Below are 16,546 nucleotides of genomic sequence, written 5' to 3' on the forward strand. Positions count from 1 at the left end.
GTTTCTTCTGGTGCCTTTTATATGTTCAGCAAATAATGTGTTTATCTTTTATGAGGCAGGTTTGAGAGGAGAGAGGACCTAACTAATGAGTTTGGAAGTAAGATGAGGATTCAGGAAAGAGATGGCGAACCACTGAACGTTACATTTGTGATTCTGTCTCTAGCTGAGTTACTTAATTCAGAAGGATAAATATGTGAAGCCCCTAATGCTGGGTTTCAGAGGATCAACGTGTACAAGTGCGCATTGTTTCGGGAATGACATAGGTTCCGGTCAAGTGAAAAAGAACCAGGAGCTTTGACTAAAAACCCAGCATGGGTAGTGATGCAGCTTTCAAGGAAGCCAGTATATAAGGACGATGTGAGTGTCCAAGGAAAAGACATCAGCAATCTCACTGTCTTCTGCCCTGGTCAGGACACAGCTGAGATGTGTTCTTTTAAAAGAGAGCAGGAACAAAGCAGGAACATACCCAGGAGAGCGTGTTGTAGGAGGAATGCTGTTGCTGCTTATCCTGGAGGTGTGAGCGCTGCCTTCCAATTTCAGGTGTTTGGAAGTCTGTCATTTGGAAGCCAGTGCACTGTATAGAATGAGCACTCAATAATTATTGAACAAATGGGGAAGCAGCTTCTATAGGGTCTATCTATAGGACACCTATAGTGTAGATCTACAGTGTAGAAATAAAGGAGCTAAAGAATGAAAACCAGTTAGTCCAAGTTATAAAAAGGCAGATTTTAGAACCACTTTGAGAAACTTTTTAACTGCAAAAGGGTCACAAGCTAACTGGTGAGGCTGCGATGTCTACAAACAACTATGACCTAAGGGCTAAGTGCTGTAGAATAAGCATTCTTAGGTTCAGGGAAGGGAGAGAATCCTTTCCCATAGGGAATCTGGAAAGACCTAAAGGGGGAAGGAGGATTTTAAGTTAGGTCTTGAAGGCAGTTAGGACTCGGACGTCCCAAAAATGTGGTTTTAGAAGTAGATGGGGTGAAGTAGGGAGCACTTGAGGGCAATGAACCACACAAAGCAAGGACATGGAAGCAAGGAATGTTTGGCTTTTATGTGAGGGAATGTAGTGCAATTCAGGTTACTTGGAAGGAGAAAAATCCATTGATTCTCCTGGGATTGGTTTTGAAAGTTATTCAGAATAAGAGCCCAAAATTTGGTCCAGTCAATACACATGAGATTATCATGTGATTAAACTGAATGTGTTTTTGAGACTGTGTCATGTGTGTTGATCAGGATTTTATGGGAATTAAATTTCAGTTTCACACAACTTTTTTGGATCCTATCTTTCTTAAAGCCAGGCCCATCTGCAGATAAACAGATAAACTAAACCAACAGGATTCGTTCCTGCCTACCTGAACCAGATGTGGTTGTGTTGTTTTTTGTGGGCTAGAGCAGTGCTTCTCAAACTATAATGTGCATGTGCATCCTCTAGGGATCTTGTTAAAATCCAGAGTCTGCTTCTGCAGGTCTGGGGTGAGGTCTGGAATTCTGCCCTTGTAGCAAGATTCCAGGTAAAGCCATTACTGTGGGACCCATGGACCACACTTTGAATAGCAAGCGTTCAGAATTTTATTTTATGGCCACCTTTTCCACTCTGAAGTTTAGCACAAGAACATCTTGGCAACACCTTGGAAGGCAGATACAGTTACTATGTCAATATAGTGATTTTAATTGGGCAAGGAGAACTGGTTTACTACTGGCAGTATCGGTTTATTATTGCACATTCATTTGTCTTTCCCTGGGGCAGAGTTTTACTTTTTTATACAAAGAATTTGTACCATTTCAAAAACACTTCAAAGTGGGTAATGTTTATCCTTGAAACACTTTATCTTAACTTATCCGTAATATCTGCCTTTCCAAATAGTATCTGATTTGTAATCTCTTTGCAAGGAGAGCAATTTGTTTCTGAATTAACTCAGCCTAATACAGTTACAAGGATTAAGTTATGAAAACTTTCCAGTAGGAAATCTTTGCTGGCATTAATTTAATATATAGGGAAATAGTTTTAGTTGGCCTCTCTGAATTCAGTGGTTTGTTTCTTTGACTAATTTTGTTAAAATGATCAGAAAATACTGTTTTAGATGTGCACAGGAGAGCCACAGTTACACCGTTTAGATATTAATTTATTTGGATCTGGAAGGTTTTTCAATTTTTAGGAGGTTCTTCATATATTATAACTATTCCTATCAATATTTTATGAGTTTCAACTAATGAGAAGAGATTAATTATTAGCCAACTGTGAGCAAATTCCTACAGGATTAGAGCATAGAATGGGGCCAGGTTTGAGGGTAGGGATATGTGTACGTAAGGGAAGGTGAGGCTAGAATGCAGAGAGAAGAGACTCTTAGGCACCAGTGATGAAATTTTCTTTCATCATAATTAGGCTGTCCTTACTGGAAGTCTGATATGTTCCTTAACTTTGCTTTAACATTTAGCAGGCACCATTTTCTATTTCGTTTTCATTCTCAGCCTAGTAGCCTTCCTCTACTTTTTCTACAAGACTTGGGCAACTGATCCAGGCTTCACTAAGGCTTCCGAAGAAGAAAGGAAGATGGTGAGCTTTCTCTGTAATGTTACTGATTTTTTTATAGGAGGGTATGGAAACTACAGAGGGTCACGACCATGTTGGTTTTTGTCGTGCCTATGTCTCTAGTGCCTGGGACCTAATAGATGCACTGTAAATGTGGGATGATTAAAATCAACAAACAGATTTCTCCACTGTCATTTATTTATATGAAAGTTTAAAAAATATTTTTATTTTTTATTACAGTAATATCCCACTGGGACTTTTTCAGGTATAATTTCTGTCAGTAGATGTGAGCGCCTACTTCTTTATAGTAATACTTAGATAATGATCATACAGTTTAAATTCCCCCATTAAGTACATGGAGGGTATCTAGGCAGGGGTCAAGGAGAGTCCTTCTCCTTACTGGCTGAGAAGAGGCCCCTTCTCTTCCTCAGACATGAAATTGTCAGATGACATGATGTGTCTTCCATTGCTCGTGAATGTTTAGAAGTTGGGGAGACTGTTGTCTTCTATGTTACCTAAAGCCAGTGTTCCTGAAAGACTGCCTTTGGTGCTTATAACCATCAGTTCTGATGTGTAGGTGGTTTTTGTTCCTTTTTTATGAGTGTATAATGTATGTATTTATTTTTCTATAGCATATTATAACTGAAAAATCATTGCCATTCATGGAGAAAAGGGGGGGTGTAATTTTTGTGCATTCTAATTTATTGGCTATGGTTGAAAATGCAGCCTTGAAAAGTCACATATTTCAAGCACAGAATGATATGGTGGCAAGTCTTCTAAGTTGCTTTTCTAGCTACCTCAGTTTGAAGAGAGAGCTGTGAGAATGGTATGTAACCATGCATCATCCATTCCCCAACAAAACGCAAACGTAAGGTCAAACTTGATGTCTTTCAGAATATCATCACCCTTGCAGAGACCGGCTGTCTGGATTTCAGAACATTTTGTACATCATGTCTTGTGAGTGAGTCTTTTCTTTATAATTTTTTTCCCATCGTAAAAGCAAATTCTTGGTTACATTGCTCATGTAAGCATTTCTCAAATCTTCATGGTATATTTATACACCTTTCTTTTTACCAGGTGTAAAATTTGTTTTTTAAAATTTTGCATTACTGTCAGAACAGTCTTCTGCCTTGAACATGTGGGAGAATGATGTTTGTAATCTCTTGAAGTTGCCTGTGGTTAAATCTCTTTGTGTGTTTTCTTTGCTTTTCCCTGCCATGAAGCATATGTTAGAACTAACTTGGAGTCAGAGGCTCATGATGACCCTAGAAACCACTTAATGAAACCTTTGATTTAGCAACTGAAGATTCATAGCCTAAAGGGAGGAAGTAACTTTCCCTAAATTATTGGCAGAACCAGAAGTGTAACTCGGTTCCCTTTTTCTTAGTCCAGGGCTCATTCTGCTGTGTGGTGCTGCCTCTTTTCCCCTTAGTCAGTGTCAGTAAGCTCTGGAATTCAAATCCCTTTTAGTGATGGCCTAATTAGACATGTGGATGTAAATAGTAATAAGGCATCCCAGAGCCTCTAAGTGAATTGATGATCGATGTAGGATTATTTGTGCCAATGTCGTTATAATTTAGGAATAAGATTTTGCTTTTGATTTGTTACCGCTTTGAGATTCTGATTTTTGCTTAGATCTCTCTTAATTGTCCACTTAGATAAGGAAGCCATTACGGTCACTCCACTGCCATGTGTGCGACTCCTGTGTGGCTCGGTATGATCAACATTGCCTGTGGACTGGACGGTGCATCGGTGAGAGGCTCAAGTTTCCATTTACCATTTTGAAGTTCAGCTCTCTTTAGTTATGTGTGTGACTCAGAAAAAGTGGAAAGCATGTAAGGGGTCCACTCTTGCTTGTCAGAGAATCAGCTTTGTGGTCTAACACCTTTGGAACACTGACTCTTGATGTTAATAATAATAATTAATGTCATTTGTATAGTATTTTAACATGTATAAAGTACCTTCATATATAGTATCCTTTTTGAACATCAGAGGTTGGTATTATTACCTCCATTTTAGAGTTGAAAAAATATTAAAGGTTAAATTATTTGCTTGAGATCACTTTAGTAGTGCCAGTCTTCCACTCTAGATACCATGTCTTTTCCATATTTTGTGTCTTGTCCCTTTTATTCACCTTCTCTACTTGCCTCTAAGGCTCAGGTAGGTGCTAGAACCAGAGATGGCAGGGGTCTGGGGATTGCCTTCCACCCAGGCAGTGTTCTGATCTGAAGCCCTGGGTTTCCTCCGAGCCGTCACAGTAAAAGCCAGGGCTTTATTATGAGGAACTTCAGAGGAACTATGGTCACGGGTCTTCAGGGGAGGCTATGCATGTATAATCTTGATGAACAAAAGGCTGCCTCAGCTCAGGCAGCTTTCCTTGGTGCATTTTGATGTTCTCCACTGTTCCTAGAGAACAGGTGAAGAGAGAATTCCTGGGCTTCTGGGCTTCGTGTACCCCATCCCACCATAGAGATGAGATGATTGGCATTATAGCAGGCACCTTTGAATGGCAGTGGGAAAACAATGGGATGAGGCCACATATTTTTATCACATTGCGTTTACGTAGTGTTTTCGTATATATCATCCTGTTTGGTTGCCACAGGCCTGTGAAGTAGACAGAAGAGAGGTTTTCCCCATATTAAAAGTGAGGACACTGAATCAGAGAAGTTAAATGATGTACCTGTAGTCACACAGCTTGTCGTTCGTAAATCTGGGTCTCCTGATTCCAGTGGGTGTTGCTCCTTCTGCTGGGCTTTGCTACCTCAGGAGGAGGTGGGAATGTGATGGTGGCTAAGGAGCTTTTGTGTCATCAGCATCAAAATGCTGCCGTCTCCAGCATCAAGGGGGCAGCGTGTGCAAGAGTGGAGCTTGGTTGCCCGGCCCCCTCACCCCTTCTTTGCTTCTGTAGGCCTTTCTCAGGCCGCAGGTTGCCCCTCTTTTGCTGTGTCAGTCTCCTGCAATATATCTGTTGCCCCTCAGATTTGTTTTCTCTGTTCCCCTGATTAAGTCAGTACTTGATGTCCAGAAGTTGTACTTATATAAACTTATTACACGGAAGGAAGGAAGAGACAGGGTATGACTTGCCCCAAATCCTGCCTCCTCCCCTCCCTCCAATGCTGTATAGGCCATCCTAGAGCTGTATTTGCTCTATCCAAAAAAGAAGTGTCTTCTTTTAGGTAGGTAATGAATAAATATTAGTTTAGTGAACATGGACAATTGAACATGACATATCAGAGCTGTTTGGTTTGGGTTTAATGGTATTTAAAAGCAAAACAACTGCTTATTTCTTTTTTACTTTGGTGAAGGCTTTTGACAGGGAAGTGGTTTAATAAGGTCTTGATCTGGAAAATCATTGGAAGAAAGTATTAAACATGTTTTTCTTTTTGATGTAGGTTTTGGCAACCATCATTATTACATATTCTTCTTATTTTTCCTTTCCATCGTGTGTGACTGGATTATATATGAATCTTTCATCTGTAAGTATAAATTTTTCTTATAGCAAACTTATGCACCTGCACTCACATATACTTTTTCTTGTAAACTCTTGTATCTCACATTCCGGCTGGATGACTATAAACCATACCCTAATAAAAACGAAACAAATGTCTCTGAGACTCTCTCAGCATTGGGAAGCTGCAGGAAGTGCTAGAAGAGGTTAGTTGTCGGTAGTTTGGAAGAGATTCTACTCTAAAGTGACCTTGATAAATTTGAGAAGTGGTCAGAAATAGAGATTGATTTAAGGTAAGTGCAGATTTATCCCCCAGTGAAATGAGTAAAAATCAGGTAGGTGTTCAAGTACAAAGCAAGGGAAGTGATAAGTAAATAAGCTAGGAAAAAAAAAACGTTGGTGCTAGAGAGGTTGTGGGAGGGAGGTGGAGGTGGTCACAGTAATTAAGGAACAAAACTGAAAGCTCATGCCATTTGACAGATGTCAAGTCACAACTTAGAACTGATGGGAAAACAGTAACAATGATCGAAAGGTCGGAAATAATAACTTGGAAGAAAACACTAGCTCACTTATTCTGCATCCCTGAGAAAGGCAAATAACTTTTCATCAGCAGTGCAGAAGGGCGTTGAGGGGGTCTCATGTAGGGAGTGACGTTGAGCTGTTCCAAGGTGAGTGACTAAGAACAGGGTTTAAATTGAAGCAGGGAGGATTTTGGTTAGCTCTTAAGAATTGCATGACTATGCTTTTCAGACCTTGGAATAGGTTACCTAACCAGAAACACTGTGCTTGTAGTTTATTTTGACTTTATTTGTTTAACTGTTTATTATTCATTTATTCTGAAGGTTTTAGGAGAATTTGGATCTAGAGGCAGAGGCTTCGCTACTGATCTGTTTCCATCCACCCTCCTGTTGTATTCATGCTTAAGTCTTAGATTTTGCCAGTAGAATAATACTAGTTTGTTGCTTGAGCTAAAATCTGAAATGATTCAGGAAGACGTGGAAAGTTTTTTCCTACAATTTTTCTTTTCCCCTTAGCATCCCAAGTCCCACCGCACCTTACACTCCCCACCCCACTCACCCACTGGCTTTCTCTAATTTAAACTTTGTTTAGTTTTTGAAAGACAGTTCCTCCTGTGCTGTCCCCAGCCTCCCAGATCTCTTCTCCAGAAACATCCAGTATTACAAGTTTTGTTTTGTTTAGGGTTTCATGTTTAGAGATTGTTAATTAAAATCTACGAAATGATCTATTTTTAGCCCTGCCGTAGGCATGGAGGGGGTCTCAGTTACCTTGTCAGCCCTTCTCCGTACCAGACACCTTTGGTGTCTCTGATCACTAGGGAGTGCTTTCGTAGCTCACTGTAACTGCCACCATCTCAAATGGACCTAAGTCAGAAGGTTGTGATCCCTGATCTCAGTTCTTGTCAAAGGCCATCAGAAGTCCTAAGCATTGAAATTTTAAAACCTCTTAGATTATGTCCTGTGGTGTAAGAAATAAAAGATTTTTTTGACAGCGCTGCTTTCTGTCGAAAGAGCTGCCTTTTTAAGGCCTGAGAATAAAGCATATTCCTGGAAAACCTTTTTAAGCTGGCCCATGGACCAACTTGTCCCTTGGACTTGATCCTCGGGGAGAGGAGCCAGATTTTACACCACTCTTGTCTCTCCCCATTCTCTCTCTTCACTAAAAATAGTCATCTTTGTGTGGTGGCTATGTCCAGCATACAACTGTATTGATAAGGACAGAAGTAATTTTCCATCACATTCATTCTTTCCAAGTTGCTTCCTTATTACATGCGTTTGGTTCTTCCCTCCTCTTTGTCTTTATTCTCTGGCTCTGAACCAATTTTTGTATCACGTTTTTTTGTTTCTTAGGAACAGTCCCACCTTACATTTACTAACAGCTGTATAGACTAGCTGAACATGTTTTGTTACTTTTATCCCATTTATATTCTGACAGTATTTCTTTACACCGAATGCACGCATCCTGTCATTTATCGTTATTTCACAGACGGCAAAAACGAACTTGTGCTCCATTTTTCTAATGAGGCCTCATTGTCATCCCACCTCCTTTGTTTCTCATTAACGCTCCTGGTGCCAGAATGCTGCTGTGCACCCTCATCCTCCTCGTGGGATCCGGTTCCAGCTACTCTGACTCTGTGCAGCCTCCATGCATTTCCCCTTTTGTGAGGTCTGTTTTCAGGGTGGACAGTAAGTCACTCAAAGTGTCAGCATCCCGCAAGTTACAGGGAGAAAGATTTTAGATCATTGTTAGAAAGAACATTGTAACTGTCAGAGTTGTTTGAAGATGAAAATGATTGACCTGGAGCAATATGCGTTCCCTATCATTAGCCAGTGACCACCTGATAAGAATGTATTGTTAGTACATATTAAAGTGTTATATTGCATAACATAATGTATGTGGCCATTTGCAGCCATATCTTTGATAAATCTGAAATCAGTCCTATGAAAATTTCCATTCAAAGTCATGCTGTGTTATCAAAAAAATTCCCAGAAGGGAGCAGTAGAAATCCATAAGCTGAAAGAAAGTAGATACCCTTTCCCACTCAGCAGCTGTTTCCTCTGCCTGCTGTTGGAAATGATATTCTTTTTTTTGTTATGTCAGGTACATGGAATGCATCTTTCTTTGCAGTCCTAATGAGAAGCTCTAAAGAAAGTGTAATTTACCTTAAGTTTTTTTACCTTGATTGTTACTCTATGATGATTGCCCTTAGAATTCTTCTGGCATATATTCATGAAAGATCGTTGGAAATCAAATGAGACTCAAAAAGAAAAAATGGACAGACAGTTGATAGTTAAGTCATGGACTCATTTTCTTCCTGTCCCAGGAGCTCTTAAGTGCTGCTTTGGGAAAATGTCTGAAACTACTTATCAAATTGTCAGAGGCATTTATGAAACCTCAAGGTGCAAATCTACACAATTCTTATTTCCTTGTCCTTTATGAATGCTCATGATGCCTGTTTAAAGTCATTGGTTTTACATAACCTTGAAGATCTGTTCCCTTATTTCTGCTGCTTCCTACCTGTGTTCTTACTGCTGCTCTTGGCTGTGGTTAGGGGGTCAATATCATGAAGACCATAGTGAAGGCCTCACTTTTGATTGGCATGTAAATAGATGTTCCTGGGGAAAAACTGAGCTGCGACCATATGAATCTTGTTCTCTGTTCTTTTCCTAGGGGTGTCTGACTCATGAGTTCTCTCACCTGGCTTTTCTACCCCTGCAGGATTAATTATGGTCCCGGTGCAGAAGTACACCCAGTAACTGCATGCTGTAGGCTGTGGTCCAGTGGTATCTAGGTGCTTATAGGATTTCTTGTGCCCACAGGAATGGCCTGTTGATCTGAACCCTTAGTAAGAGTTTATATTCTGTTCTGTAATAGACCCTTATCTTGCTGTGACATGGATACGATAGAGAATTTTCTAGGACAAATGTTTATTAAATATATAATCATTCCCAGTTATCAAGTCCTTGAACAATTAACTTCTGGCCAGTGTATTTTATACTGAATATGCTAATTTTAGTGATGATTTTATAGACCTTTTTTGCTTTTATTCCCTCATTGCCAACTACCAATGCAGTATTATCATGGCCTTAACAGTGAGGTATCTTTTTTTTTTAATCTTTGTTGAGCTGACATTTATTTGGAAGATAAAATCTTAAAGTTGAGTTCTGATCTGTGCCATCATGTCTTACTTTCTCTTCTCCCTAAACAGAACTGCAGTGATTTTTATCTTCTTGAGGAATGATCACTAGTTTGTTGCCTTTTTAAATAATGGGTTCCTTTTTTGTGAATTCACAGATTGGTCAAATCATTGTGTCACAACATTCAAAGCAGATGGACTGTGGACCTACCTCAATCAGATCGTGGCCTGTTCCCCTTGGGTCGTATATATCTTCACGTTAGCAACTTTCCATTTCTCATGGTCAACATTTTTATTACTAACTCAGCTCTTTCAGGTATTTATCTTCTTATAATGCCTTTGAGTAAAATTTCCAATACCCCATAGTGAGATAGAAAGACTAGAATTTCAAATCAGAAGACTTAGACTTGAGTTCCACTTCTGTCACTTACTCTGTGGGTCTGGGCATGTCATTTGACTCCCGAATTTCAGTTTCCTTGTCTGTAAAATGGGGATAATAATGCCTGTCTACTCTCGCAGGGTGGTTTAAAGGTTAGAGTAATAAGGTGTTAGTGTAGCCCTAGGATTTATCTAATCTGACCTCTTTTACAGATAGAGGTACAGAGAGGTGAATTGAATTGCTCAAGGTCACCCAGTGAGTGGCAAAATCAGAACTGGAAACTTAGGTCTTCTGACAGTTCATTTCAAGGGGTTTTTCCATCATATAATTAAATTATATGGCGTATGAAAGCATGGTATGAACTGTAAAGCATTGTGCAAATGCGAGATGATTATGTTCCCTCACTTTTCCCAGCCCTGTTTGTTATCCTTCTTATTATGCAGTACTTAAGTGGATGGAAGTGGGGAAGAAATGAAAGATGTATCACTAACCAACAGACATGGTAATTACGCTTGCAGAGTAGGTCGTGACCGTTAGAAAGCTCACGCTCTGGGGCAGTAGCCACCACCTTCAGCTTTCTGTGACGCTCCTGTCCCCTCCCTGCTGCCTGCCTTCGCTTACGAGCATAACCTCATTCTCATTGTTGCTACGGCCTGCCCCCGTGGAATAGACAGCCGTGATCATCTGAGCTGGTTATTGCCAGAGCTCAGATCATTAGAGCATTACTCAGCAAAAGCAAGATGTATTCCATTTTTATGGGAGAGTAACCAATTCTGCAATAATAATAAAAAATAAAGTAAGAAAAAGGGGGGAAAAGGCTAAGGAAAGGAATTAAGCTAATAATACTGGCTGAACTGAGGTTTCTGAATAATACCTGTCCTAGTCTCCTGTCTGACATCTACAGACTCAGGCAGTAAGAATGGATATTAGCATCAATGATTATTAATATTATAATCATTTGTAATACCTCATATTTATATATGCTTTACGTATTCCAAAGCACTTTCCCGTCAATGGCCTCACAGACATTTGAGATGGAGTCTGTGCCAAAGTCGTGTTTCCATTTTATGGATGAGAAAACTAAACCTAAGAGATGTTGAGCGCCTTGCTTATGGCCATAGGGCTCAGTCAGAGGTGGAGTTAGAAGCAGAACCTAAGATTTGGGACATCAGTTCTAATTCTCTTTCTTCTTTCCTGGACTCTTAGAATAAGTACATTTGAGGCTATAATATCTTTACTTTTTAAAAGAAAGTTTGTTTATACTCTCTGAGGCAGGAGAGTGGACTCAAAATTTTGGATAGTTTTCAAAAACAGGAATTCAGAGTAAAGTTGTTTTCTTAATAAACAAGACAGTCCAGTTATTTAAAGCCTTTCGTTTCCTGAGTGCTCAGGTGAGTCATGGTTTTGACCGTAGGGAGTCAGACTGAGCATATAGATGGCTGGCAAGGACCGTGGGCTTTATTCTCACACTGACTGAGGTGTCCGCCCCAGTTCTGCCACTTTCTAAGCTGTGTGGCCTTGGACCAGTTACTTCATCTCTGTCAGCCTGTGCACTGAATCATTTTAAATATCTTATCACAAATCCTTAGAGAATCCGATGAGGATGCTGTGATAATCTCTGTCTTACAGGTAAGGAACTTGATGTTTGAATTATTTTGAGGATTAGGTGAGATAGCTTAGTGAAAAATACTGGTTTTAATGATTTGAGAGTTTTTAAAGTTACCTTAATTCTTACACTTCCCCAAATTTATGGATTTAAATGTTCTTCACTTCAGATTAACTTTTTTATTTGGCCCTTTTCAAAGAGATACTAAGAAGCGTATAGAGGTTGAGATAATTGCATTAATGCTGACCTTATGTTGTTTGATTCACCTGGAAGTTGAATGCTGAATGTGTTGAGAGTCTAAACATGGCCGTAAGCCACAGCTTGAATTACTAAAGCAATCATTTCACGACTGAGTCAATGCACTCTGCTTTCTTGAAGGTTAATAAAAGTCAGACAATAAAAAAAAAAAGAATTGCCCAGCTACTGGATTTACATAGGAGTCTTGTTTTGAGCTGCTCTGTCCTTGCCCTCACCGTGATCATTGGTTAGCAGTCCAGGTGATGTTGCCTTTAGGGGAGAACTGAATGTTTGCCAGTGTCCTGTGATGCGATGCCAAGAGTGATGAGCCTCGATGTGGTAGTGTTTTTCATGTACCTTCCCACCTTCATTTTCAGATTGCTTTTCTGGGCCTGACCTCTCATGAGAGAACCAGCCTGCTGAAGCAGAGCAGGCACATGAAACAGACATTGTCCCTCAGGAGGACCCCATACAAGTAAGTGGGACCTATTCTGCCCACTGAGCCGGTGGAAGGTGCTGGCCTCGCCATTGGTTTCCCGACCTAGTGTCACCACCCACAGCCCTGCTGCCATCCTCTAACTGGCTGACGGAGTTGAACCTCTTCTTTCTTGGAAGCCTCAGTGACAGGAGATGAGTGGTAAGGTCATGAGCCCCAAGGTGGTAAGATTTAGTCTGCTGGACTCAGCACAAACAGTAAGTGACTTTGAAGTTTTGCCAAGATGGGAGATCTCTTCAGTCAAGCCACATGGTCACAAGGTTGCATATTGCTGGCATGAAGTCAGCGTGAGATAACTAAGCACGTGGCTGAGAAAGCCAGCCACGGGGCTCTCTGTAGAAAGCGTTAGATTGTGAGCTTTGCCAGGATTTTCAACCTGACTTTCTATCACCAGTAATTCTTTTAGCTCGATGTTTAAAGTGCCCACCTGTGTCAGGGAAGAGTTACTTTTTCAGGTTTGGGATATGTTTTCCCCAGAGCACTGGTTGTGTAAAACCTGTCCCCAGCTGAAAATGAGAGTGTTTGTAGGATTGCCGTCATCTTATGAGATGAGAGATCAGGGTTTGAAGCTTATCTTCCTGTCAGATATGTCGGGATCTTGGAGGCTGAGAGCGCTGCAGAGGTGACCCAGTGCCCTCTAGGGATTTGCCTGCTCACGGCATATCTCATGAGCAGTCTATTTTAAAGCACACTCACGGTACAAGATGAAACTGTTAGGCTGTTAGACAAGGAAATCAGAGCCTGGGATATGACTATGATGTGTGTTTAGAGGAGAGAAATTGACTTAATTGGGAAGAGACGGCCAAAGTGATGGAGTGTAGAGAGTCGTGTTAAGCTTGTGATGATTGTTTCAGACTGGCAGTGATAATAAAATCCCTTTCTCAGTGACTTAACCGGAGGAATATTTACTCCACCGAAGTACGGACCTCTTTGTGACAGAGGTGGAATTTTAAGCTGAGCCTTGAAAGGTGTGGGGTGGGGAGCAGGAAGGAAGGGCATCCCGAGCCCTGGAGAAGTGTCTGAATAAAGGGCCAGAGGTGAGAGAGTTGGGGCGTTTTGGGGAATTGCTAAGACATGGCAGCATTACTGGAGGAACTAAAGGTAAAGCCTTGGAGCCACTTTGAAACTAGCTTCCAAAGATTTGTCTTATTGTCTTCCCCTAAGTTACTTTTACTCACTAGCCAGCTCTTGAACTGGGCCCTGTCGGTCCCCAGCATGCCTCCCTGCTTCCACCCCATCAGTTCCGTGTGGGCAACCCCCTGCCTGGGAAGCTACCTTCTTAGAAGCCTTGGAAGTTTCTTGACCACTCTCAGTAACCAGCAGCAGTGGCACATGCATCCTCACACACAGATGTGTTCCGATGTGTTTAAGACGTTGGGTTAGGCACTTGAAAGATGGGGCATATGCCTAAAAATGAATATTCATGATAACTGGAACAGACAGTAGCATTCAGGAATTTAATGGAGGAAAAAATGATGCTGAAGATATGTAGTCAGGAAGGCTCCAAAGGGGAAGTGGGCCTTGACCTAGGCCTTGAGAACTGGTAGGGCTTAAAAGGATAAGGGTGTTACCTGATGGAAGAGTAGGGGAGTGTGGGTTCCAGGGTAGAAGAATGGCCCATGCAGTTGTGATCATGGGAGAAATAAAGCCAGAGTAGCTATAACAAAAGATGAGTTTGGAGCATCAATACCCGAGGAGTCCTGGGCTTTAGTGTATAGGGCTGTGAGTACAAAGATGAGGGATTTGGCTTTGAGCCTCTGGGCAGAGGAATGTTGTTAAAGGGTTTTGACTGGGAGGTTAGGGGCTATGAATATATCAGGTGTTTGGAGGACCAGTCTCCAGTATGTAGGATGAATTAGAAGGAATTGAGACAGAGACACCATTTAGAGTTTCTTAGAATTCGAAGAATCCCATCTTGTTGATCATAGTTTTTCTGGCCTGTCTGTCCTTTGAGATAGTCCAAGTCTGAATTAGAGCAGTGGGAATGGAAAGAAAGAAACTTAATGGTGGCAGTGACTGTTCTAGTGAGTGGGGACCCAAAATGAACTTGAGTTGCTGGGCACAAGCCAGGGAATCTCAAAATAGGGATTCAGGTCCAGAAATGGAACTGGGCTTCAGTTTTAAGGGCCATAAATTCAAGAACTGTCTGATTCACCTCTAGATTGCTGCAGGATCTTGGAAGGATGTATACTGTAAATTCTCAGTGAATGTTTATGTTTGAATGAATGTTTGTCAAATGCTAACAGGAAATGTAGTAAGACGTGTTCTCTTTCTTTCTTGGCAGCCTTGGGTTCACACAGAACCTCGCGGATTTCTTTCAGTGTGGCTGCTTTGGCTTGGTCAAGCCCTGTGCAGTAGACTGGACGTCACAGTACACCATGGTCTTTCACCCAGCTAAGGAGAAGGTTCTTCGCTCAGTGTGAAGAAAAGCAACCCACAGCTCTCACTCTGATTTGTTTGTATTTATGTTGATGCCCTGTGGTCTGCAAGTGCAGTGAAGATTTAGAGTTCACCTAATCCCAAAGGAAAACACAGGTGGTTTTTAAAGCATTTGGTAAAAACAGAAGTTCTCGAGAAAGGCTTACACTTTTTCAGACTTAGTAAGATGGACTGTTTCTGAACAATCTTGGCAGACATCTAAAAAAAAAAACTTTTATATTTTTCACAAGAAAATGCAAGTTCCTTTTTTTTTTTTTTTTGGAGATAATATTCACCAATTACGGAGAAAATGTGGTATTTTCAGATACTTTTATTGGCTGTTTCAAAATAGTATTATTCTTTAAACTTGTAATTTTTGATAAATTATTTGTCTTTGTTTTATCTATAAATATGTAAAAAAATATTTAAATAGATGTACCTGTTTTGCTTTCACGCTTAATAAAAATTTTTTTTTGTAGTTGAGACTTAGTTTCTGACACTTGACACTTCTTGAATCTTAAATTGAGAAAAGGTATATATAGGATGTGAAGAAAAATTCCCAAATCCCAGGAATGAGCTGAGATCACTGTTAGTAGCAATAACAAGATTTAATTTTGTTTTCCGTTTTGCTTAGAAAATTGAACGGGAAATCTTAAAGATTAATTACAATTTTTACTTAGTACCCCTAAAACATTCGACTGGTGTGATTGTAATTGCTCATTTTCTTTGTTCTGGAAGAAATGCTAATTCAACTTGAACTCGTGTGTGTGTGTGTGTGTGTGTGTGTGTGCGCGCGCGTGTGTGTGTGTGTGTGTGTGTGTGTGTGCGCGCCCCTAGACATGCATGGCACCTTCCCGCTGAAAACCCCTCCTTAGGTTCCCATTGCGCTAAAATTCTTATCATGTCCAGCTGGCCCTGAATGATAGCGCCTATTTTGTTTACCATCTTGTTTTGGACCACAGTTTGTACTCTAATGGCATAGACCTTTCAGTTCCTCAAAGACCTGTTCTCCTTTTTTCTACAGAGGCTTTGAGATAAGGAAACTAAAGCCTAAAGAAGTTTGTATTTTCTTCAAGGTCAAATGGATACCAAGTGGGCTACCCACTCTGAGGTCCCAGCCTCCTAGAATACCACCTGACACGTATGTGTTCAATAAATATTTGAATGAATTTGTTGTATGAATGCAGGGTTTTAAAGCAGTACATGATGTGATCACAATTGTGGCTTGAAGACTGATTCTCATTTAAGGGACAGAAGGACTTTTTCTCTCTCCCTTCCTTTCCCACCAACACCCGCCAAGTAAATATTCTCAAATTGTGGTCCATAGACCAGTTAGATCAGAGTCACAGGGACAGGGCAGGGGCCTGGGGCTCACTTGTTTAAAATTCAAATTCCCAGAGCCACTGTATTGCAGCACACCTAATTGATATGTAACATGGAAAGCACATTTCATTCATTTTTAAATTATTCCACAAATATTTATGGAGCATCATGCTAGGTGTTGCAGGCCATAAAACATTTAATTGGGCATACTAATCATGGCATTTACAGTCTAGAGGGGAAGCTAGGATACATGAAACTATAGTATAATGTAGAAAATACTAAAAGCTATAAGAGGGGTGCAAATTAAATACGGTTAGAGTTTAGAGGTTGGGGAGAGCCTCGGTGGGTGTAATCAAGGAAGTGTTTATGGATGATAGGGCATTAGAAAGGGTTTTCAGTGATACTGAGTTTGGAAATGGGGAGTTGGAAGTGAAAGGCATTCAGATGGAGA

The 16,546-nt window shown here is 40.6% G+C and overlaps 1 protein-coding gene across 1 annotated transcript in view; it reads left to right on the plus strand.

The window, feature by feature from the left end:
* ZDHHC13 (zDHHC palmitoyltransferase 13) overlaps positions 1-15,232 on the plus strand; it is a 48,103-nt gene extending 32,871 nt beyond the window's left edge. The window contains exons 11-17 of the mRNA XM_082660488.1: positions 2,439-2,557; positions 3,428-3,490; positions 4,192-4,285; positions 5,926-6,009; positions 9,795-9,952; positions 12,236-12,333; positions 14,639-15,232. Of these exons, the coding sequence (XP_082516614.1) occupies positions 2,439-2,557; positions 3,428-3,490; positions 4,192-4,285; positions 5,926-6,009; positions 9,795-9,952; positions 12,236-12,333; positions 14,639-14,777 (755 nt within the window). The 3' untranslated portion in view covers positions 14,778-15,232. The remainder of the gene's footprint in view (positions 1-2,438; positions 2,558-3,427; positions 3,491-4,191; positions 4,286-5,925; positions 6,010-9,794; positions 9,953-12,235; positions 12,334-14,638) is intronic.
* Positions 15,233-16,546: the final 1,314 nt, after the last annotated feature.

This window comes from Grampus griseus (assembly GCF_964374135.1).
Source record: "Grampus griseus genome assembly, chromosome: 8".
In the NCBI taxonomy this organism is placed as follows: domain Eukaryota; kingdom Metazoa; phylum Chordata; class Mammalia; order Artiodactyla; family Delphinidae; genus Grampus; species Grampus griseus.